Source organism: Corvus cornix, chromosome 3, assembly GCF_000738735.6.
Source record: "Corvus cornix cornix isolate S_Up_H32 chromosome 3, ASM73873v5, whole genome shotgun sequence".
Taxonomy (NCBI): Eukaryota; Metazoa; Chordata; class Aves; order Passeriformes; family Corvidae; genus Corvus; species Corvus cornix.
This window is the reverse complement of record NC_047056.1, coordinates 8,004,637-8,029,661: the sequence shown is the minus strand read 5'-3', so window position 1 is coordinate 8,029,661 and position 25,025 is coordinate 8,004,637. Positions and strand designations below refer to the sequence as shown.

General features: G+C 38.7%; 1 protein-coding gene across 11 annotated transcripts in view; it reads left to right on the top strand.

The window, feature by feature from the left end:
- Positions 1-25,025, top strand: part of KIF16B (kinesin family member 16B) — a 167,316-nt gene that overhangs the window by 68,020 nt on the left and 74,271 nt on the right. For 9 of the 11 annotated variants that reach the window (XR_005604361.1, XR_005604362.1, XM_039570136.1 and 6 more), the window contains exons 13-20: positions 558-677; positions 1,228-1,279; positions 2,472-2,609; positions 12,833-12,915; positions 13,107-13,195; positions 19,999-20,031; positions 20,371-20,424; positions 21,787-23,142. Coding sequence is in view for 9 of the 11 variants with exons in the window: in XM_039570136.1 (XP_039426070.1) it covers positions 558-677; positions 1,228-1,279; positions 2,472-2,609; positions 12,833-12,915; positions 13,107-13,195; positions 19,999-20,031; positions 20,371-20,424; positions 21,787-23,142 (1,925 nt within the window). In the remaining 2 variants the exon portion in view is untranslated. The remainder of the gene's footprint in view (positions 1-557; positions 678-1,227; positions 1,280-2,471; positions 2,610-12,832; positions 12,916-13,106; positions 13,196-19,998; positions 20,032-20,370; positions 20,425-21,786; positions 23,143-25,025) is intronic. The other 2 variants (XM_039570135.1, XM_039570134.1) reach the window with 1 other exon arrangement.

Sequence of the window (25,025 nt, the reverse complement as noted above, 5' to 3'; positions counted from 1 at the left end):
AGGAATTTTGGAGAATTGAAGTGATGTGCTGTGAATATTTCTTATGTTTATTTACTACTGGCAGTGCTTCTCTTACATTGCATGTTATTTTAACTGCTTAGGTTTACTGAATTCTCAGGTGTCAGGGGTTTTTATTGTGCAAGGTTCAGCTTATTTAAAGGACTGCTGAAGAGTTTCAATGTTCTGTTCCGTTCTTTAGCTGTACTGAATGCTGAGGAGTTTGAAATTCTCCTTACCATTATGAAAGGTGGCACATAGCTTGCTTTTAGACAATGTTGCTTTGTTACGCTCTTGATTGATGTTCCTTATCTGGTATAATTCAGCTGTTTGTCTGGTTTCCTTCAAATAACACCTTCACAGATTTCCTCAACAGCAATGTTGGAATGCTTAACAGAAGTAGAGGTCAGGTTTAAAATGTAAAATCAAAAAATTCTAAAAAATTGCTCTTTCTTTGGTGTGATACTACAGAGAAGAAGTTACACTAAATGTAGTTTAGAAAGAGAAGGAAGAGGGATATTTCTTGCACATCCTAATAAATAGACTTTTGTCCTTTTTAGGAGCAAACCTTGGCTCTGAGGAAAGAAGGGATAGGTGTTGTGTTAGATTCTGAACTGCCTCATCTCATTGGCATTGATGATGATCTTCTCAGTACTGGTATCATCTTGTACCACTTGAAGGTAAATACACATCTGTGTTTCCATAGCCTTTATATGCCTTATGATTTTTTCAGTAGAAAAATTATAGTATTAATTTGCTATCTATATATAGTGCTCATTACATTCCTATGGTAAGAAAAGCTCTTTATGCTGCTCTGCTGCTGCAAGAAAAGCTCTTAAGAGGTTGCAAGTGATGAAATTAAAATATCTGTTTAGGTTTATCCTGAGAATCAACTGGTTAACCAGAGGTAGGTGTTTCATATTTTTATCTGTGTATTGGTTTGTCATTCATGTAATTATAAAGCTTGACCTTTAAAATCCAAATCTAGACTGTCTCAAAACTGCAAAGGTGGTTCTGCACTGGACAGTTGAAACTTGAATTTGCTGATAATACTGCGGAATAAAGACTGTGAAAGCATTCTGAAAATGCTGTGTGATTCCTTTTTTTCATGTATATTTAAATACATATTTCGTTCAGGTTACCCTGAGAGAGTGGAAGGATGAATTATATTATTGTGGGGAAGATAACGAGATTCCAACTGGAAATAATGTGTGTTTCTCTCTTAATTAGGAGGGCCAAACATATGTTGGCAGAGAAGATGCTATGACAGAACAGGATATTGGTATGGAATTTGGCATTTTTATATTCTTTCTTCTTCCAGTATCCTAATATATGAACTAAGCTTCATATGGTTTTTTCCCCTTTTCAGTTAGTTGTTCTGTGTTTTGTGTATTTTAGTTTTTGGAAAATCTGAAAGTTGAATTGCATGGAGTTCACTTTAAAGAGCATGACTTCTAGCATAGCTTGTGGGCTTTAATTATATTCGTATACTCGTTACTAATTTATTTTTTGCTTCTCTTGAAATAGCACCTGTAAAAATACTATTCTTTTTCATATAGCACCTGTCACAGTTACTGTAAAATCATTCTCTTAACTTTTGTATAATGACAGCATTGTTATACTGTTATATCTAAGATAGTCTTGGGACTTCAGATTTGAGTTTAAAAAAATTCTGAATGTTGGTAGAAATCTACGGATTTTCCTATTGATTTCTTACCAAAGCAACTAACTGCTAGATCTCGACTGTCCTATCACATAAGTTTTACATAAGTTCCTGGAAGGCAGTTCATTAAGTAAACTGCATCCTTTAATTCTTGGGTGAGAATCTGAGAGTCAAATAACTTAGTTTGGTGTATTTTCATGGTTCAAAAGTTGTCTGGATTTAATTTATTATAATAAATTCCATGAAACTACCAAACTTGATGCTTTGGATTATTAAGCAATAGATATAATCATACATTATTGGAAGAAAAAATAGAAAGTAGCATAATTGATTGATAGAAGCCCTGAATGTCACAGGATGTAAGAACTTTAGGCTTCCTTTTGTCTACAATGGCATATTATATCCTGTCTTTTCAGATTTAAGCATGTTTGCCTTAAGGTCTACAAGTTTTCATTATTTCCTGGTAAAACTGGTCAAAGAATCTCTCTCTACAAATATGTGAATTATACTTTTCTGTTTTTTATTGGAAAGAAAGGAGCATTTGCTAATCACGTATCAAAGCACAGGAATAAAGAGCATTACACAAAAAAAATGCAAAACCAACCCAGCACACTACTTTCCACTAGAATAAAACAGTAAATATTTAAGGCATGCAGGACGTGATAAAGGAAGGAAGAAAACATTGTCCAGAATAAAGAGAAAATACACTCTCAGATATGTAGTGCAATGTGTCTTAATAAATTATTATTAGCATGTTAATCTTAGTGGTTGTGAGGAGTCTAATTATGTTATCTTACTTCTTTGTGTTTAGTTCTTCATGGCCTTGATCTGGAAAGTGAGCATTGCGTCTTTGAGAATCTCAATGGAACTGTGAACCTCATACCACTGAATGGAGCGCAGTGTTCTGTGAATGGTATTCAGATTACAGAACCCACACACCTCAACCAAGGTATTACCTAGCTTAATGTCATTTTTCAGGCACAGCCTCTTCGCTTCTTCCTGGCAACCGCACTGAAAAATATTTATGTGTATATAAAGGGGTTACTGTTTAATTAGTTTTAATTTCATGTCTTCTCAACTACAATCCAAAACCACCAGGAAAACCCCATGGTGTTTTTATTGTCAAAGAATTGCCATGTGGTGAAAAGACAATTCTTTATTAATTTCAACCACTTCTGTATTGGTTTGAAAGACAGGTGTCTGCCTAGGGTGGGAACCTCCCTTGGAATGGAGAATATGACTCCCTTCTCTCGGAATTATTATAAACTGAAATTAAGGGGCTTTCAGGCAAAGATATGGGAAAGAGAATAACAATTCTTTACCATGTAGGGATAACAAGGCAAACGAACAACAACACCGGCAGCAACAACAAACAAAACTGGAAACCCAGTGACAGCCTTCTTGGCTGCAGGTGGTTTCCCCTTCGGTGCAGTTCCACTCACAGCCGGCAGGGGCGCTGGTGGCTCCTAGCTGGGCAGGGTGGGTGTGATGATTCCCCTGCGCCTGCAGGGGGCGCTGTGTCACGAATTCAGTTGTGTCTCTCTCACATGGTGATGGCGGGCAGGCTGGATGGCAAAAATGGGCTGCAGCAGGAACCTCAGAGAAGGGACTGGAATGGCAGGGTGGGCTCACCTGGGGTGGCAAGCAAGAGGTAGCAGAAACTCTGCAGCTGTAGCAGGGGTCACAGGGTGTCCCGGCAGGCAGAGGGTGTGGGTTAGAGTGCAGTGAAAAAGCCCAGGGCAGCGGCAGAAAGCAGCGGAGCTGGGCAGTGGCAGCTGAGCTCCTCCGCAGCAGCTGCCGCACACAGCCAGGGACATGTGCCCTCTGGGAGGGGGTTGGGGTCCCAGTCTTTTCCCCTGAGGCACCCAAACAGATGGCAAGGGTCCTTTTCCAGTGAGGCAGGGTGCCAGTAAGATCCCAGTTCAATGGCTGCTCTCATGAGCAAAGGCTCAGCCATGGCAGGAGAAATAGGGCAGGGCTGGGCTCTGGCAGCTGCAGCGAATTCCCCCCACAAGCAGCAGCTCTACCGTTCTCCTCTGAAACCAAGAGCTAGGAGATGTGCCCAGCCCCCTTTTCCCCAGCCCAGTTCTCCTGGTATCTCTGCCCTTCCAAGAGAAACCCTCAGATAAGAGAAGTGCAGCCAGGTGCCCTCTTCCCCTGAGCTGTGGCCACTTCTTTAGTCTCTCTTAAGTACCAGTCGTTATTGTTTCTTAACAACAAAATGGGAGAAAATTCCCTAAGAGAAAGAAATCAAAAAAAGAAAAAAGCCTGAACACAAACAACTTCAATAATCTTGGTTATGGTTTGATAGTTACCCTTTGATTCTGTTCATTTTTACACAAAGCAAACTCCATGCCAGATTGCTGTAATGTTAAGATAAAGAGTGTAGATCTCTACAGGACTAAAATAATGTCAGAGGCACCCCTGTCCCTCTCCCCAAGTTTCAGCTTGTTCCTACTTAATACTATCGCCAAATGCTTTTGTACAGCAGGAGATTGAGCTGGAGAATCTGTTTGCTTTAGTTTTAGGAAATGACAAGAAGGGAGAGGCTAAGCCTTAGGGAGGAAGTTGAGAGAATTACAATTTTAATATAAAAGCTTTAAAATCTGGAAATTAAAAAGCACCCAGGACAGCTGGGAACAAAGATATATGGTGTTGGCCTGGAAAGGACTGAGTGCCAAGTGAGCTGGTGAGTGCTGCAGCAGAGCTTCATGATGTTTTATCTTCCAGGAGCACCTAGAATATCTTCCCATTTAGCAAGGAGCTGAAAAAGACCTGTTTAGGAGTGAGGCTGTGACACAGCTCAGCTGCTGAAAAACCATCTCACTTTACTCTGAGAGCTTCTTTTCAGGGAAGTAAACTTAGCCTAACAAAGGAAGAATGCAGTGTTAAAGAAGGGGAGTCTTGCATCCTTTCTGAAATCCATCAAATGCTTCTAAAGGCTGCCTGCAGAAATCGAGGAGTTTTGGTGTAGAGAGGTGACATTGGCATTTTTTGTTAGAGTGCCTATTTCTTCATGCAAAATGAGAGGCATATGTGCTTGTTTCTATTGCAGATAGGGGTGGAAAAGAAAAAAGCCCAGCCCCTTTGGTCTTAGGTTTGAGTAAATCTCATGCATAAATTATTAACAACATTGACATTAATAGCAAATAACACTGTAAACAATAAAAATTGAGTTGTGATGAATCATCTTTATTTTATCCTGCTGCATTTTGAAAGCAGAAAATGTTCAGTGTGCCTCAGAAGAAAGTAGGAGTTTGGATGCTATATCCCTCTTTCAGATGCATATTGATGAGTGGGAAAGACTCCACTACTAGAATAAGTAGTAAAGTAGGTATGTTTATTCCAGCACTGGGATGCATGGGGGATAATTCCTCCAAAGTCATGCGTGCCGATAGCTGCATTCAGCTTGGTATATATAGGGTTATAAGTTCCATATTCATTGAGTTTCCCAATACACCTATACATATTCATCGCCTAGCCCCTCCTAGCCTCGCTTTGTATTACAATGAGCCCAGAAGTAATTTACATCCACGTTGCGCTTGCGCAGTGTTGTCTGGTGGTCATGGGCAGAGGTCTCTGAGATGAAATAAGAGTCTTCCTCAGATGAAGTAAGGAGTCTTCCTCATCCTGAACTTTTCACCTTCCCTCCCTGCGCATGCTCTTTAAGCCCCTGAGCTAAGTCCAAAGTTCAAGACTGGTTTGAGTTAGTTGTAGGTTAAAAACAGGATCTTTGGTCAAGATTCCTTCCCTTTATCAATAATCTCATATCTTCTCATCCTGCTTTGGTGGGCACAATAAGTGTTGGGCAAGTGGTATGCATTGCTTCTAACAAATGAATTCTTAGTAACCTCTAATGAATTCTTTAACCTCTGCTTACCCATCCCCCTGATTCAATATTACAACTTGATTTTTGTGCTTCTTAAAGTGGAAACATGACTTTTTTCCCTCACAAAATTTTTTAGACACAAATTTGCAACTCAAAGGAGAAAGGGTTGTCTAGGGTTGCTAAATTGTAAAAAACAGCTGCATAAGCTGACCTTTCGTGTGTGCAAGGAGACTGAGTCTGAGAGGAAGGTAGCAACTGTGACATTAGGTGTGCACAACTGATGAAATCAGTAGTTTAAGGACTCATGTGCAATCCATTTATCCCAGCTGTGTTAGCATTTAGTCTCACAGCATGAAGAGCCAGTGTCCTTAAATACCTGCTTTTAGGTAACACTGATTAACTGCTGATACATTTAAATGTTTCCGTTCATCATTAATAGCTGTTCATTTGACAATGTGTTAAAATTTTAGACCATCATGGAGTTTAAAAAAAATAAGAGGCATGGTAATTAATTGCCACTTCCTTCTATGGATTTCTTCCATCATTTGCAAATTCTGTCTAATGTGGTGTTTTTGTTAATGTAACTGAATTAACAATATTTTTTTACTCATAAGAACATATGGAAGGATTTCTAAAGGTAACTGAGTTATATTCACAATTAAAGTTTGTCATTTACCTTAAATATATCCTCACCTTAGAACAAGTTTTTGGGGTTTTGGGCCAAACGGTCAACCTTAATGTACTTAAAACAGAAACCTAGGAGTTATTCAAATGACCCATCATTTAGGATGAACTCTCATGTGCTTCCTGTTAAGTTTCTCTCTCCTGTCTTCCTTGAAATTTATGAAGTTAGGGACACACATCTATAACTATTAATTCTGAAAATTTAATTAGTTTATTTAAGTTGCTTCCACCTAGTGAAGTGGCCACAAATGTTTAGAATTAATTATTTTTATCTTCACTTGAAAGTGACTGAAGGAATTTCATAGAGATTTATGAAATCTATTTTTGAGATTAGACTGAGGTAAACTGCAAATGTGATCCGAAATTGAGCTGTTGTGTAGACAGCAAGAAGTGCCTGTAGTGCTTTTTGCCATTTATTTGCTAAGACTGGATAACCTAATTTGAGTTGATATTCCTAATGTTGGGAAAATTAATCCATGAACACCAGCGGTTTATGTCCAAAAAGGAGACAGAGGAGTCCTGTTACTGTATTCAAATAAAGGCAGAGGCCATGAGGCATTCTCCAGGGGTCTCTCAAATTGTTAGAGGACGCAGCCCCCTTTTTATCCTAATTTCCCGACTTCATTTACCTCTCTTTCCCCATTGACTGAGGTACTTGAGAGGTACAGACTTCCTGAAATGCTTAATACAGACCCCCTTCTAATGTATACCTCCCCCCGCCTTTTTCTTTTCCTATGGAATTTATGGTTCTTTCCATTGCTTCTTTATCTCTCAGTATCTATCTTTACCTATCAGCAAACCCACAGTTTGTTTGTAAAGACAAATCTCTCTCATTCCTTTCAATCCCTCCTCTTTTAGTTTCTCAATAATTGTCTTTACAAATTTTAGTTATCATTGACTTACTTTTCTGTTCTTGGGTCTTTTTTTTGTTTTGTTTTGCATTTTGTTTTGCAGTTACTTGCAGTGACATCATATTCTGTCCCTTTTGTAGCCATTTCTGGATCAGTAGGCATGGCTACTGCCTGCATCCCCTTGATCACATGTTGAATAAGTTGCACTAAGCAAGGGATCATGCATGGTTGTTCCGGTTTGGCCAAATTTAGAAATATATACTCTGAGAGAAGGCACAACCACCCCTCCCCCCACCAGGTTCGGGAAAAAATAAATTTTCCTCAAAGGAAAGTGAAAGAGATAAAAACTATTTATTTAACAAACACACAGGAAAATGATAATAATGCTAAATAATACAATCTCTCGCTGTGGAGGAAAAACCTGGGAAAGTTTAAGTGTCAGAGTCCTCCCTTTGGTCTCCTTGGATCTGGGGCTTGGCCCAGGGCCAGGCCCTTTGTGCCCAGTGGAAAGTCCTTCTGATGTGCTCTGATGTCGAAGCAATCAAGCAGTCCAGTAGAAAAGGGAGAAAATCTGAAATTCCAGGGAAGGAAAAATTCAACTCTCAGTCTCTCTTTGGAGAAAAAGCAGCTGAACCACTGGCCAAAAAAAAACCTGTCCTTGGGAAACCAGCAAGCCAGGTCCTTCTTCCCTCCCCTGCCACAGCTGGGAAAACCAATTGCTATCTGTGTGTGACCTTGAACAAGCTGCAAACTGCTTTAATGAAGTTTTGCTCAGTTTTTCCTTCCCCCTCTCAGGCTCAGTTTAGAGGCATAGAAAGGCACAGAAATTAATTTCTGGGCATAGGCAGCGATATGGGATACATATCATAAAGTCACCCCAAGACAATGGTAAAAAGATTAGGGTTCCTGTGATGCCTTTTCTTGGTCTTAAAATCAAGAGTCATACACGGTTAGAAGGGGAAAAGGGATTTTACCTTGGTATTTATTTTAAGGATCATATGCATTGAAATGCACCCCGCAAAAAATGCCCCCCCCAAAAGATGGGGTATAACATTATAGGTTTTACTAATTAGCATATCTATCAAAGATTCCCCAATGAGAGGCTCAAGTGAGCCCCCCTCCCCAAGGAGCCTTCCCCCTGGATGGTTCTATCTTAGTTTACAGAATGTGTTCTGGAGAGGACCTTGGGGTCTGGGGCACACTGATCCCTAGCTAGGAAGCTTCTAAAATGTTTAGTCTCTTAGCTTGACAAACAAGTCCAAGAATGTAGAGAAAAAGCACTAAGAATACAGAAGTTGTAAAAAACGTATAACGGGTATAAAAGAAAAGGCAAAAAATCTTCATGGCATCATATACAGCACATAAGAGGAAAAAAAAGCATTTGTTTAACCCATAGTCCACCAGGTAACCACAAAAACGTGTCTCGTTCCCATCCTTTCCATGTTTGGACCAGTACATGATCTAACCTTCTTATTAATTTTGTTATTTGTTTTACCACTTTTCCATTGTCATCTATTTGCAAACAGCAGTTTGAGTCATTTAATTTTCCACACACTCCCCCTTCTTCTGCTAATAGATAAACGCAAAGATAAAGTCCAGTCACAAACACTTTTTCCCACGTATACACTTCCTGTTCTCTTTAGACAATAAATGCCTCTTTCAGAAGAATGAAGTCACCATGGACTTTCTTCTTCACCCCAAAATCCCGTTCTGTTATGGACCTCACTCAGGGTGCTGATTCACCATTTAGGCTCAACTGGGCTGGCCACCCATGACCAGTCTTCAGAGCCTCCTGGCCCTCCACAGACCCAACAATTGCTAAGGTTAAAGGTTTTTGCTACTTCTTGTCCTAAGATTAAAAAATTATTCTCCCACCTCTGGCCCAAACCTAACTGACAATATAAAGGTAAGATTATTAAGAGAAATGTTCTAATGGTGTAATCTCCTAACCTGATTTTTCACTGTCACATTGTCTCTGAATCGTGCCAAAACTGGGCCAGGAGAGTCTTCAGAGACAGAGTCAGAGAAGTGGGTATTTGCTTTATTCAGCACGCTGGGTGTGTGGGGATCGCTCCTCCAAACACACACACCGGTGCTTCCTACAACACAGTATTATGGGTTAAATTATGAATATTCATCACATTCCTTGGGACAGGCGCAGTTATACAAATTATTTCTCGGAAGTCATTAATATCATTAGCATAAGGGTCACGCATGCGCTGTGTGTCCTGGTGGTTGTGCTGAGGAAGGCCTCTCCTCTTCCTTGGGAGTCTTTCTGATGAAGACCAGTAGTCTTCCTCACAGTGCACTTTTCACCTTTCTCCCTGGGCACGCGTAGTCCTTTGAGGAGTGATGCAGCAGTCTCTGAAATAATCCTTGTCCCCTCTATCTTGACAAGATTAGGGCAAATTCAGTTTCTTAGGTTTTGTAATTAACATCTGCTGTCTGAACTAACATTTGCTGTCTCCCAATAGTTAACTTGTGCTTACATGAGTTAGCTATTGACTGCCCCTTCCTCACCTCCCGCACCACGTGTGGTGAGTGAGGGCACAGAAACAGCTTAACATAAAGAAAACGACAGTGAAGATTAGCCCCCAATGACTGGAGATTTGAAAGGAGGGATGCCCTTACAGACTGTTCCAGCAGGCAGTCTCTGGGCAGGTACATGGGGCTTCCCCTGATGTCGATGCACTGGCTGCTGCTCCGGTTCACTCCTGTGGAGTGTCAGTCGTGGCCTCCCCTCCTTTTCCTCCAGCTGAGATGTCCAAACCTCTGGAGCCTCAGGCCTTGACCTGTGTAGGATGGGTCCCCCCGTGTTCAGCTGTTTTGGCAGCTGTTTCTGTGGTCAGTAACACTTGGAAAGGTCCATGCCATTTCGCCACCAGTGGTGCTTCTTTCCACTCCTTAACTAGGACCCAATCTCCTGGTTGGATGTTATGAATAGCAAGGTCCAAAGGCAGGGTCTGTGCCAGTTGAGCTTCCTGTCAATGAGATTTCACAAGAGACAGTATCTGGGCCACATATTGGTTTAAATATGCATACCCCCTCACTAGGTTGAGAATTACAAGGGTAAGGAATTCCAAACATCAGTTCAAAGGGAGATAATTGAATGTCTCCCCTGGGTCTGGCCCTTATTCTTCCTAAAGCCAGTGGTAAGAGCCGTACCCGTGGCATCTTGGTTTCTATCACCAGCTTCAAAAGGTGTTTCTGTATTTCTCCATTCATCCTTTCAACCTGGCCCGAGCTCTGGGGGAGCCAGGGGTATGGAGGTTCCATTGTGTTACTAAAGCAGCCATAACCCCTTGAAGAATTTTTCCTGTAGAATGAGTTCCTCTATCTGAGTCTATTGGTTCCACAATCCTGTATCTTGGAATATTTGTTCCAAAAATACTTTAATAACTGATCCTGTAGTTGCTGAAACAGCTGGAAATGCTTCTGGCCGCCCTGTTAACTGACATACTATTACCGGAAGATATTTAAACTGCCACTCAGACATTTCGGTAAAACCCACCTGGCATCCTTGGAAGGGTCATACAGCCAGAGGCTTCCCTCCCCTGGCAATTTTCTTCGTAACCCTGTTAATGGTTTTAGCACAAATCAAACAACCTTCAAGAGCTCACTTTGCCAGAGTAAAAAGACCCACAGCAGCATACATTTTGAGGAAGGCTTCTGCCAGTCCTCGGGTGCCCCAATGACTCCCTTCGTGAAATTGTTTTAATAACTGTAGGGCCACAGCTTTTAGTATCCACTGCTTACTATACCTTGTGAACCAATTATCCCCTGTTTCCTCTGCCCCACTCTGTTTTAATTATCTCAAGTTCCTCTGGTGAAGAGACAGTTTCTCTGGCAGCGGTGCAGTTACTGGGAGTAAGGGGAGGATCTTAGAGATTTCAGGCAACAGTGCAGCTTTCCAAGCCTCTTCATCAGCCAGTCGGTTACCTATTGCCTCCTCTGAGCACCCTGCCTGATCTCCCCTGGCGTGTATAATTGCCACCCTTTTTGGTAAATTCACCACCTCCAATAGGTGAGAGATTAAGGTCTCATGAGATAACGTTTTTCCCCTGCAGGCTAATAAACTTCTTTCTTCCCAAAGTTTCCCAAACGCATGCATCACCCCATATTCATATTTAGAATCAGTAAAAACATTCACTATCTTGTCCCAGTATAATTCACAGGCTCTCACAAGCGCATACAGCTCCGCTGTCTGAGCTGACCACGTGGGCGGCAACCTCCCCCTTTCCTTTAATTCCCTTCCATTAACGATAGCGTATCCTGTAAATCGTTTCCCTTCTACCACCCTTGAAGACACATCAATAAACACATTTTCTCCCTCAGGCCAAGGAGTGTCTCACAAATCTTCCCTAGCCCGGGTCTGGAGATCTACCACCTAAATGCAGTCATGGATTTCTTCCCAGCTCCCTCTCCAGGGCTGTTCAAACAGGAGGCTGGGTTAAACCCTTCCCTACTTTTCAATTCTAAATCTTCCTGTTCCATTAAACAAGATTCATACTGTAATAACCGAGCGCTGGTCATACACTTAGAGGCTCTCTCAGTTAACAAAGCTTTAACCTGATGTGACACTGTAAAAATCACATACCCCGCCCCTTGTCAGTTTTCGGGCCTCTGTTACCATCAGAGCTGTGGCTGAACAATTCTGCAGACAATGAGGTCAGCCTCTGGCCACTGGGTCTAACAACTTAGAAAAATAAGCAACAGGCCGCCGTGCTTTCGTTTTCCTATGGAATTTATGGTTCTTTCCATTGCTTCTTTATCTCTCAGTATCTATCTTTACCTGTCAGCAAACCCACAGTTTGTTTGTAAAGACAAATCTCTCTCATTCCTTTCACTAATTAATCTGATTTTAAGAGAAGCATTCCTTGCTAAGGGTGTAATTTCATTATCAGATGGTAAGAATTTGTAGTGATGAGTTTAAGTACAGTTTTTTTCATACTGTGAGTGTAATGGAGTCCTTATTCTTTTTAAAAATGCTTCATACCAACTGACACATAAATGCTTGGTTCTGAGGTGGTGAACTTGGAAGACTTCCATGTTACGACAGTAGTGAGACATCACTGACAATATACTTCTTAGTAGGGAAGTACTAATCTTGGTACCATTGTCTTTAAAATATGATAAGAATTACTCAGAATCTCATTATCTGTGACCTATACCTTAACTGATTAAATACAGTAATAGATGTGCATTGAGCAATATGAATTATTCAAGGTTCTTCCATCAGAAAATAGCTGTTGGGTATTAAAGTCTAATAATCCTGTTTTGAGTGACAATAAATTTCAGTGTTCCACATGGGGAAGAAAAATGTGCGAGTACAAATAATGGAGATCTGGAGCTTTTAGTGTAGTTGGATTCAAACCTGACCAGTTTGATCAGTAGTGGATGGACAAGTTTGTTCTTGGTCACATTTACAGATGTTCCTGTTGAATCTGCACCTGCTGGTGGCTTCCAAAGCACCGTTAAAGAGGATCAAATTGGACAGCTGCTTCCTTTCCCTATGTTTATTCTTTAACTGAACTCCATGAACATGATTGACCTTGTGTCCATTGTATTCATGCAGTGTGTGAACATGTGTGGGTTTTCATTTTTGTTTAAGTAGGAAGAGGAAGGAGTACACTGTATGCATAAGTTAAGGTAGCTGTGACTATGCATGGTTATACATACACTTGTCAGAATGCATTTTCATTTTGTTCTTGCTTAATGGAAGTCTTTGCTTACGTGTTGCGTGTCTGAAAAATTACGTGGTACTTTCAGCTGCAGAATGTTGTCAGTGAGTGGTGTTTTTCTCATCAGGTGCTGTTATATTACTTGGAAGAACCAACATGTTTCGCTTTAACCACCCTAAAGAAGCTGCTAAGCTAAGGGAGAAAAGAAAGGTGAGATTAAATCAGTGTTTGGTAAATTTAAACCTTTTCACAATTTTATTTCTAATATAGACATGCCTTGATTGTTGTATCATGCCTTTTTTAATTTGCTTCATGTACTTTAGTTAATATTTCATCAATGCAAGAGTTTTTAAGCACATCATTGCTTGTCTAATAGTTTTATTTTATGGTCTTATTGTTAGAGTGGACTGTTATCTTCCTTCAGCTTGTCTATGACTGATCTTTCTAAATCTTGTGAGAACCTGTCAGCAGTTATGCTCTATAATCCAGGGTGAGTATGTTCTAAAATACAGTTGTTATAATTCCAATCTTTCTTCATTTTAGCTGTTTGAAATGTTCCGGAAGCATTATGACAGTTCAGCAAAATAATGCCATGGCAAATTTTATGTTTGTACTTTCTTCAGAATTACAAGTTAACTGTTCTTCCTGAGAAAAATGCATTTTGAACTGAAAATTAAGATTTCTTAAGTTCATGTCATACCAATACAAGCATAAAAAGGCTGAGAAATGAATGTCTTGTGTTCTCCATCAGTACCTCTGAGTAGGTGGACAAGTTAGGATATGGAAAAAAGTTTTATTATGCAGTTACAATGACATAGAATGCTTATGGTAAAGAAGCTGTTTTTAGTGATTTTTCCACTGTTCCTTAAGTGACTTACCGAGAGTTTGTGGTGTTTTGTTCTAATTTTTTTTTCCATAGCTAGGGCCTGTGTTTTGAGTATGAGATGAGGCACTTTAACCACCTATGTACTTTTGAAAAGTTGCCTGTAAATTGCATTATAGTCTTGGATAGTGCAGCTTTATTCCCAAGTTTTACTGTGGGGTTGTTCTTTATCCATTAGAATTTAGGAAGATTAGAGAGGTAATAATAACTTTTAGTTAAACGATGCCTGAAATATAGGGATTGTGTTCAATAACACTGCTTCAAATGTGACTGTTACTCTTTTGCTACTGAGCTACTTACAGAGATCTAAAGATTGTGAACTGGTGGCTAATAAATTACATCGTATTTTTAGATGGAGATGATAAGATAAAAAAAGCATAGTATAAGTATACTTTCCTATTTCTTCAGCTTTTCAACTAGTTGAATCTAAAAACTTTCAGTGACAGTTGGTAGTATTATGTTTTCTGTGAGCTGGGGAAAAGTTCCTGGCTGTTGTTACCTCTGGTTATTGGTGAGCTATTCTGGGCTTTTCCCTGACTGAGAATGTTATTCTGCTATAATATTGTTATGAATAATTGCATTATACTGGATAGTACTGACCTTAACTTTGCAGTCAGCATAGAGTAGGACAGATTGTTTCAGCATTGCCTCACTACTCCCTCAGATTTACAGCAAAATGTGATGGCATGGACAAGGCCCAGTGCTTAAAAATGATTTCCCAGCCCGAGCAGTCATACTGTCTTCAGGTAATGCCAAATCCATGCCTTACCGAAAGGATTTTTCCTGCAGAACTTATTTAAAAAGAAAAAAAAAAAGAGAGAGGGAGTCTGGAGAGTTACTTGATTGTCTCTGATGGAGTAGATTGCAAGGTCATCTACTATTTTTTTTCCTTATCAGTTTGCATCTTGTCTTGCTTTCCTGGAAATCAAACAGTATGGATAATATTATTAGATTGTCATTGTATGCAGCAATTTTTTGAAACACTGCCATTTTTCCCATCTAACACTTCTTGTGACTTTACCTTTCTTGCGTGTGATTGTGAGAGTACTCTTGCTCTTGAAATTGAGAATAAGATTAGGGGAAGTACTCATAATATTCCTGAACACTTTATGCCTGTGTTTTATTAAACTATAAACTATAAGCAGAGGGTTAATATATTGATATTCTCTCATTAGTCTGCATTCAGTTAATATTTGTGAGTAATAGATATTTTTTTCCTGCTTAATTTGTGAACACAAGAAAGGTTTATGCTTAAGGCTCATAATGCATAAGGAATGCCAGGTCACTTGTTTGTGAGCAGTAAAACCTATCTGAAATTGTTCTGTAATCACTGTAATGGGCATATGTTTTAATAAGTGAGGAAGCTTCTGAATCATAGAATCATTTGGGTTGGAAGGGACCTTTAAAAATCACCTAGTTCCAACCTCCCCTTCTTCAACTAGACCAGGTTACTCAGAACCCCATCCACCCTGACCTTGAATCTTTCCAGGCACAGGGCATCTACCACCTCTCTGGGCACTTTGTGCCACCCTCATTGTAAAAAATTTCTTCTTTAAATCTATTCTGAATCTACCTTGTTTCAATGTAAAACCTTTACCCCTTGTCCTATTTCAGCAGCTCTGCTGCCAAATTTGTCCCCATCCCCATTCAAGTACTGAAAGGGTGAAGCGAGCTCTCCCTGGAGCCTTCTCTTCTCCAGGCTGAACAACCACAGCTCTCAGCCTATTTGCATAGGAGAGGTGCCCAGCCCTCTGAGCATGTTTGTGGCCCTTGACTGGACTTGCTTCAGCAGTTCAATGCCTTCCTGTGCTGGGTCCCCAGACCTGGACACAGCACTCCAGGTGGGCTCTCACCCAAGCAGAGCCTTGGGGCAGAACCACCTCTCTGGATCGCTACTCATGCTGCTTTGGATGCAGCCCAGGACACATTTCATGTAACTGATACTATACCTAAGAATACACATGGTTCATACAGTGTGGAAATGAGTGTTGTCCTAATAGATCAGTGATTAAAAAAAACAAACACCTTTGTGTCCTCTTCCCCCCTAAAAAACAACCCCTTCAAAAAAACCCCAACCCTGCAAAAAACTCCAAACCTCAAATGTTACTTTTCTATCTGCTTTTATACTGCTGCAAAAGCAGGCTCTGAAGGTTGCACTGCCATTTACCTGAGCCCTACAAATCAGTAGAAGAAAGCATCTTCCATAATTGATACATCTTTATGGACAGCAATGAGGCAACAGCGCTTTTCAGCTTAGTCTGGGGTACCCTGACAATTTTAACTTTATTTATGTTGATGCTAGCGCTGTTTTTTTAGCATCTCCTCTTTGTAACAGAACTGGGATTTTTCTGATCGTGTGGTGAGGTTGTCACAAAGAGATAATTGTTCAGAAGGTTATTTTAAGGGTTACAGGGGGCTGGGATAAATGCAAGTTAAAGAAAAGAATATGTTTTGAATAAAGCAGACTCTGAACTCTCTACTTCCAGCTAAAAATGCTGCCAAGTAAATGCTGTGCTACAGTGGTTATTCTTCTTAGTGGTGACTATGTTCAGCCTGGATGAAACATTCAATAAATTGTATCTCTGAGTATCAAAGGCAGGGTAATGTACCCAAGAAGTGGGGTGGAGCATGTTGAATTCTGGAAAAGTGCTGAATGGAAAAGAATATCCTACACTAAATCTAGTTTGTTGGGGATTTTTTGTTTGTTTGTTTGTTTGTTTTATCAGGAGCAATGCTATGACCCTTTTCTTCAATAGACTGGAGTATCAGTTTCTCACTACATGACGTTATACTGCCCACCACCAGTGCAGGCCAAGAGTCAGTATCTGGCCCTTTGGGTTTCTTTCTGTGCAATTTTTGTGGCTGACTAGCATTCTGTCTGTTATTAATTTAGCCTTTTCAAGACTACTTTTTCTTCCAGTTTCTGTATTGATAACCTAAGGACGTAGCTAAATTTGCAATTTTTGTAGGTTGCAGTAAAGGTTCTGGTAAGATCTAGAATCTGTAGCAATCAATGGCAGAAGAGCCTGGGGGGTATTACTTTCAGTTGTTGTGAAAGCAACATAATGGATCTTGCTTACTGTATCTGTATCTTTTCCATGTGAAAACCAGCATTATCCTTAAAAGTGTTTTCAGATGGATGGTCTTTTCTTGTGTGCACTTTTTTGTTTGGCTGTTGATTTCCCGTATGTGGGAAACAATCTCGTTGCATAAAATTTTGACTTAATGTGCAAAATTCTTCGTTCTACTTCTTCCCAGTCTTTGTCTTTAATCTAGTGTCATGGAACACTACTTCAGATAATAAGCTTTGGATAAAATAGAATTTTGCATGTAGATTTATGCTGAAGATTTCCTTTGTGGACCTTTTCTTAGCTACATGATATTGTAACTGTAAAATTATTGATGAGAAACCTTGGTCATGGGTTTAGTATGGGGGGTTTAGTTTTCTGTTGTTTTTTTTTTAATTAATCTCATGAATTGGCATACTGAACGGCATTGTAACATCTCTGTAGTCCTGCCAGTACTCAGTCTTTCCTAACAGATGTAGTATCAGATTGTACTTTTGTGCTGTGTAAATTAAGCTACTGTAGTACCGTGCTAGTAGAACTGACTTCCTTTCTCTGCAGCTTATCTACACTGCACATATCACTAGATATGACACATTTTGCAGGAAAACGCTGTCTATTTAATTCAACACTGATCAGATTAAGTTCCTTTGTGGGAGATCTACAAAAGAAGAAAGAGTAGATTCTAGTCTTTAATATCTGTGTGTTTCTTTTTAATTTCAAGCTAATATGCTTTTTTCTATTCACAATAGTGCTCACATTAATAAAGGGAATAGAGGTTATGTGAAAAAGATTTTTATTAGGATAGACTAAACCAGAAAACATCAGTCTTGCACCTGTGCTTTATAAAACTGACAGTGACCTGTTATAGCCTGTGGTTTTAGTTTTTTTCTTTTGTGATGCTGAGATTTTTTTTTGTAGTAGCTTTTTAAAGAAACAAGGTTACTCCAGTCAGGCCTGTCCTGCCTCCCCAGATTCTCTCCTGTTCCGAAATAACTTTGAGCCCACAATGAGTTTGAAGCAAATAGTCCAGAGGTCTCAAAAGTGGTGAGTTCCTAAATATATTAAGAAAATAGGCAGCCAGCTAAGGAAGACTGGCATCATTCTTATCCCTGCAGAAGAAAGGCTGCAGAGTGAACGCCTTAGAGAATGGAGACACTGTGAATAAATAATCTCATTGTTTGAGGGCCTTCACTGGAGCGCAGACCATCTTAGGCACCTCCAGGTCTAAAATGCATTAAATACACGTTTTTAAAACACCTTGGTGTTGTGTTTGGAGGCTTTTGACTGGAGCCATTTTCAGTGAAGAAAACCAGTTTTTTCACAATTAATTCCTTTTTCTTGAACAACTTCTTGGGCACCTCCAGCTTCATTTCAGTGTAAGGTAAAACTGATTGTCATAACGCCACTGTTGCAGGTATTAGGGACAATTACTCAAAGAGAAAATCAGAGAATTTTTAATCACCAATCTGTTTTTATACCAGACTGATTGCTGTGATGGTCCATTTTCTTTGTGTTAGATCTCAATCAAAAGTTAGTTACCATTTTTATGCTTACATCAAATATATATGCTGAATCATGTGTTTTATAGGACAATCGAAACACCAAAAGGTTTTGCTCTGGGTTTTGCATGTTATGTTAGCTGATCTAACATTTTACTTCATTGTGGCTTAACCAAGCATGGGAATACAGTCAAATTGTTCTTTGCTAGCTGTCTAAGTAAAGATGGTCTGTGTCAGATAGTGCCCAAAGGAAACCTGCATTTCCACAAGCCAGAGCTGTATTCCCCAGGGCCTATATTTTTTGGGACCGAAATAATTATGGCATTTTGTCAGCCAAGCCCTAGGTAAGAAGTGATAGCTAAAAGATATGAATTCCAGATAGCAGATCATAGCTAAAGGGAGAGATTTTGAGGTATAGCTTCAATAAAAAAAAGGGGGAAGGAAATCCCAAAGGACATGTTAACCTGAATTAAGTTAAACTGAATTAAGTTTTTGCTTTCTGAAGGCCCCCAAGATTGCTGCTTGTTCCCTTTCAGCAGTCTGTGGATTTTGCATCCACTTTGTGGATTTCTGCAGCATTACTGCTGCAGCAATTGTGATCAAACTAAAAATACTAAGTTGTCATCATCTATCCTTGTGCTGTAAAGTGCCCACCTTAGTTTAATGCAGATGTGACTGGACTCTTGGTGAGACAGTTGCATAAGAAGCTCTGAATGCCTGGAGCTGGGTATAAAAATCTGCATAGGCTAATCGCTTAAGGATTGTAGAAGACTTTTTTTTTAATGAATTTTTAAGAAATAGGGAAAAGTGAAATACAGAATTTGTGAAAGTAGTCATTCTCCCTTATTGCAGCCATTAGAAAGATGCTTCTTGAATATGGAGGAATCAAAGTTCGTTATAGTAGCTTTATAAATGTTAGATTATTGGTGTACTATTTGCATATTTCCAAGGACAATTTCTTTTTGTTGTATGCATTTCTATGACTTTTTGAAAAGAGATACTAAAAATGCCTTATTTTTAGAAACCTATCTATATAATTGTGGTCATGATGTCTTAAACTGCAATGTATCAAAAATTTGAAGTTAACCTGTGGTGCAGTCTAGCATTTTTTTTCAGTATTTATGGACTGTTTCACTAACCTGCATATCCTTAAGCTGTAACAAGCCTGAAATAACTGAATATGTATGTATTTGGTTGAGTAATTTAATCCATATATAGGTTCTTTTTGCCTTTTTAATATTTGTTATTAAAAAGTTCCTTAAAGAAAAGATAAATCAAATGAAATTAAAATAAGAAAAGTACTTGTGTACAACTGTAATAAAAGCTGATATTGAAAAATGACATAAAATGCTCTCCCGTTCTTATACAGAACCTTGTCAAACTAAATACATTAAAATCTCAAAATATTTTAAATGAATGGGTTTGAATTGTGTTCTGTGCTTCAGTGTTGCACTTCGGGGTTTTTCAACCTCGCTGATTACATCGTAGAAATGTTTGGGATTTTTTTCTTTTTCTTGGAAGGAAATGGCAGAACTATTAGCACACACTACTGTAGTTTTGTAGCCCTTTCCCTTCTCAGAAGTGGCTAAGTTAATAAGCCATAGGGTGAAGAGAATAATTTTTGGCGTTTGTCATTGGCATTTGAAAAATGAGTTTAGAAAGAATAATTATTTGAATTCTACTTCTGAGATTTAGTATGATAAATGTTCTATGAATCTAACCAATTTAATCTCCAATAAAACAAAGCGCTGTTGATTTTAAAGTATTCTGTACTGCTAATATGCTTTTTCTATCAATTCCTTTCTCAATTGATCGCTCTGTTTCCCCCTGCCTCCCATGGCAGTCTTTTCCCTGTAAAAGGACCGATCTGTCTAAGGTAGAGAAGTTAAATTTTTATGTACTGATTGCCATGTCTGCATGTAGTTAACTCGCAGAGGCTATGCTAATCATCTATGTGTCTTGCTTAACTTTCCTTTTAAAATACCTTTTCCCCAGAAATTAATTTATTTTTCTATTTATACTCAAGTCAGCATGATACCTAATTTGTAACCTTAATGAAAGAACTATTTTCTGTTCTTGTAGAAGTAGTCTTACAAAACTTCATTTGTATCATTGTTATCATCTAACCAGACAGTAACTTGCATCGTCTTCCTATTTTTGTGATACTCAGAAAACAACCTTTTTACTGTATTCTTTATTTTTTTTTTAAAATCAGGCTAGAATTTGAGAGACAGCAACGAGAAGAGCTTGAAAAATTAGAAAGTAAAAGGTAACATTGTCCTCTGTGGTATTTATGTGTGTCTATATATACAAGTTATAGACTGATTTAAATAATGATTTTGGAATCACAGTGTTATTCAGCAAGCAGATGATCCTGAATAGCTGAATTGGAGCTGACTGATATTTAGCAAAGAAACTCTGGAATACCAAGGTGTAAGGAGGATAGATTGTAGAGATATAATATATTACCCTTGCTCTTAACTTTCATGGTTTTACCTTAAAAGATGGCAAATTACATTCTTTATTCATATCTCTTTTTTATGGTTTGTTTGTCTTTGGATTGAATCGTGATAGGAACAACTCATGTGTTACACTCTGCTTCTCTTATATCAAGCTGTGGTGTGGAATGGGCATACTAATCATGCTTTTCAGAACGTTATGTGGAAGTTGGCTTGAAATACAAAAGAAAGCATTGTTATCAGCTGGCAAACTGAGCTGATTGTTTTGGCTCAGCATACCTGCTAAGATTGTGGAAGTGAATAGCTGTGCCTTGTTGCAGATCTCAGCACTGATTAGATTCACAAGCTGAAAACCTTTCTGCCTTCTCAGCTTGAGATGGTGTGGTCCATTTTGATAAAGCTCTTTATGTAGTTGGACTAAGTGAAGTAAACTCGGAAAAATCCTAAAGCTCTGAAGCACTGAAAGATACTATTCAGCAACTAATGCAAATAGGATCACTGATATTTACCCTTTTTTTGTTATTTTGGTGGAATTTGAATTCAGGTTGTGCAGAAGTTAATCTACTTGTACTTTAATTCATCTGACTTCTCTCAAAATAACCAGTCGACTTGCAGGTTGTCTCTATTTGTATTATGGGGATAATGGTGACCCTCAAGTAAGAGAGATTACACAGGACATAATAATTTATCTTAAATTTTATAATCCTGTTGATCAGTAATTCAGTTGGAGTTACCTAAAGTGAAAATATTACTTTAATTCATCTGTTGGCTTAAATTTGGTGAGGCAAATTGCTGATCAAGTCCTTCTATACAAGTTTTTGTGCATGAGAATGTAGGTATGTAAAAAAAAAATACATATTTACTCTGTGCTGTGTGCATGGATATGTTCTATCAATATTTTTATTGGATTTGACAGAACTAATACAGTCTAATTTTTTAATAACATAAGTGCTATATAACATGTCTTCCTATGACTTTGTATATCCACAGCTTTTTATACTGACAGAGACCATATGAATTTCTTTTTGATTTGTCTCATGCATTGAGTCATTTCCAAGTGATGAAGGATCTTAACCTGTAGCAAAACAAAAGTATTAAAAAAAGAAATGGTTATATATACTCAGAAATCCTTATCCAAACCTTTTTAACTTCGTGTAAATGTTTTACTGTAGGAAACAAATAGAAGAGATGGAAGAAAAACAAAAATCTGACAAAGCAGAACTTGTAAGAATGCAGCAAGAAGTAGAGTCACAGCGCAAAGAGACAGAAATAGTTCAGCTGCAAATACGAAAACAGGAAGAGAGTCTGAAACGGAGAAGTGTTCACATTGAAAGCAGGTTAAAGGATTTGCTGGCTGAAAAAGAAAAGTTTGAAGAAGAAAGATTACGGGAACAACAGGAGATAGAGCTTCAAAAGAAAAAGCAGCAGGAAGAAATTTTTGCCCGGGTCAAAGAGGAGTTGCAGCGACTACAAGAACTTAATCATAATGAAAAAGCAGAGAAAATGCAGATTTTTCATGAACTTGAAAAACTAAAAAAGGAAAAAGATGAGCAGTATCTTAAGCTGGAATCAGAAAAAAAGAGGCTTGAAGAACAGGAAAGAGAACAGGTGATGCTGGTGGCTCACCTAGAGGAACAGCTTCGAGAGAAGCAGGTCATGATAGAGCTCCTGAAGAGAGGGGATGTGCAAAGAGTAGAAGAAGAGAGAAGAGATCTTGAAGAGCTCAGAGAATCTCTTTTAAAAGTCAAGGAAGCCCGATCTGAAGGTGATGAAAACCATGAAGAGTTAGAAAAAGCACAGTATGATTTTGTAGAGTTTAAAAGGAAACAGCTGGAACAGTTGGCTATTTTGGAAAAAGATTTAATTCAACAAATGGATCACCTAGAAAAGGAAGTAGCAGATGAAAAAAGAGCTTTGGAGCACTTAAAATTTGCACATGAAGAACATTTATATCTCAAGAGAGATGATGAAAACTTTATGGATGCCATACTCAAGGCTGAAGAAGTTGACAAGATAAAGCCAGCGGAATACAGGCTCCAATCTAAAGTACGCCAGCTTGAGTACCTGAAGAGTAATCATTTGCCAGCTCTGCTGGAGGAAAAACAAAGAGCTTCTGAAGTCCTTGATAGGGGCTTGTTAGGGTTAGATAATACACTCTATCAAATAGAGAAAGAAATAGAAGAAAAAGAAGAGCAGCTTGCCCAGTATAGGGCTAGCACAAATCAGCTGCAGCAGCTTCAAGAAACCTTTGAATTCACAGCCAATGTAGCTCGGCAGGAAGGAAAGGTTCGGAAAAAGGAAAAAGAAATCCTTGAATCAAGGGAAAAGCAGCAGAGAGAGGCACTGGAGCAAGCTGTTGCTAAGTTAGAAAAGAGGCATTCTGCTTTGCAGCGTCGTTCCACCATAGACTTTGAAATTGAAGAGCAGAAACAGAAGCTTGCCACCTTGAACAACAGCAGCGGTGAACAGGCAGGGCTGCAGGCGAGTCTGGAAGCTGAGCAGAAAGCTCTTGAACAAGACCGAGAACGGTGAGTGCTGTGGTATCTTCCATTTATCAGAACCTGTCCACAAAAGGGGAATAATTTTATACTTTGGATGATGAGAGCGCAGTTTGTTCAGTGTCCTGGTACTTGAGTTTCTTAATGAATTTCAAGTAGTTTATCCAGAATTGAAACTCTACTGCTTTTTAAATGATTCTTGCTCACTTATTAAGTTCTGGTGTGTTTGAATACTTATCCCATCCTCAGCGGGATATTATATGCATTAGTCATTACAGTACTTAAATTGTTTTACCTACGCAGAAAGCTCAGATATCCTTATGTTCTGCCCTTAGAGCAAATGTACCATCTCACAACTTTTTTCTCTTAAATTATTTCTGTATAACTTTTTTTTTTTTATTAGTGACAAGTTAGATGTTTGTTCAAGATTTGGAGACTGTTACAGTAAACCTGCCAACTGTCTCTCTCAACTGGTGATGAACTGAACACTTCTGGTGTTAAAAGTAAATGGGGGTAGATGTTTAATTTTTAATAGCCTGCTTTCAGGGCTAAATAAAAATTAGCTAGCCATATATCCGTGTAAAATTTGATGATGCTTTTTAAGCTTATTGGAAAATATACAGAGTCTTTAATACTGCCCAATGTAGTGACAATCCCTTTTAGGCACAGAAGCAATGTCATTAGTTATACTCCCAGTATCTTGCAGGATAACATTTAGCCTAAGTATGGGAGGCTCAGAGAAAAGTCAGTCAGGTCAGGAAAGGATCTTTCTCTGTGGAAGAAGAGGAAAAAATATTTTGGGGTTTTTTTAAACTAAGCAAAAATTCACTAAGATAAATGTATTCAATCCCTGCAGTATAGAAAAAGCACAGCATTGCCATTTTAAAATGTGTTACGTGATTTGCTACTAGTGGAGCTTTAAAACCTGTGAATATCAGTGAAAAAATGAAGTATTTTTTTTCTTGAGGTAGCATTTGTCATTATTTTTTTAATGCTTCGCTAATTTATCTGAATATTTTTTCATAAGCCCTTCAAACAGATGTGGGAAAACCACCTAAAAGAAGAAACTTGCCTGTAGCCAAATTGAAGAGCTCTTCTGTATTCCGTTCCTTTTAAACCATTATCAGAAGATTTGCTTTATATACAGTGTGTAGAGGTCACTTTTTCAACATTTATAGCTACATTGTTTGGCTTTAGTTAAGTATTTTCAATACTGATTCATCATTTTGTAGTGTATATTGCCATTATTTTCCATAATTGTTGTGAGCATAAAATCTCATTTTCTACACTAAGCATCTCACTTTAGTCAACAAAAGTGAGCTATAAATGACTGGAAGTTCCACAAAAATAGACAGCTTAGTTAGCCCTCAAGATTGCTGGGTTGTGTGGTAAGTGAAAAAATACGTTGTCAGCCAGAAGACTGAGGTTTGGAGAAACAAAGGAAGCAAAAAGAGATCTCTTTTTTTTTTCTTCTCTTTTTTTTCTCGTTTTTTTTCTTGTTTACTTTAAACTCCTCGTGCACAGGCTAAATAAAACTTTGAGGTCTTTCAGTGAATAGCCCATGGGCCTGAATAATTCAATTCAGAATGTTTTTGTGAATGTGGAGGCAGGAGAAAGATCTAAAGATACATGAGAATATCTTAAACGTTTCAGGCTATGTATTGCTCTTGTATTTGAGTTTACATTTCAAAATGTATGATGCCATAGTGATTCAAAGAAATCTACTCCACAGCAAGGTACTGTAAAGTAAAGCACACCTTTATTGGCCAGGCTGGGAGCACACAGGGGTTAACACCTCCATGTGCGTGTCTCCCATGGTCATCTTACAGAGGTTTTTTATAAATTTACAAGCTTGTCATTATACGTTTACATGTTCGTCATCCACCCTTGTTTTGGTCATTTATGTAAAGTTA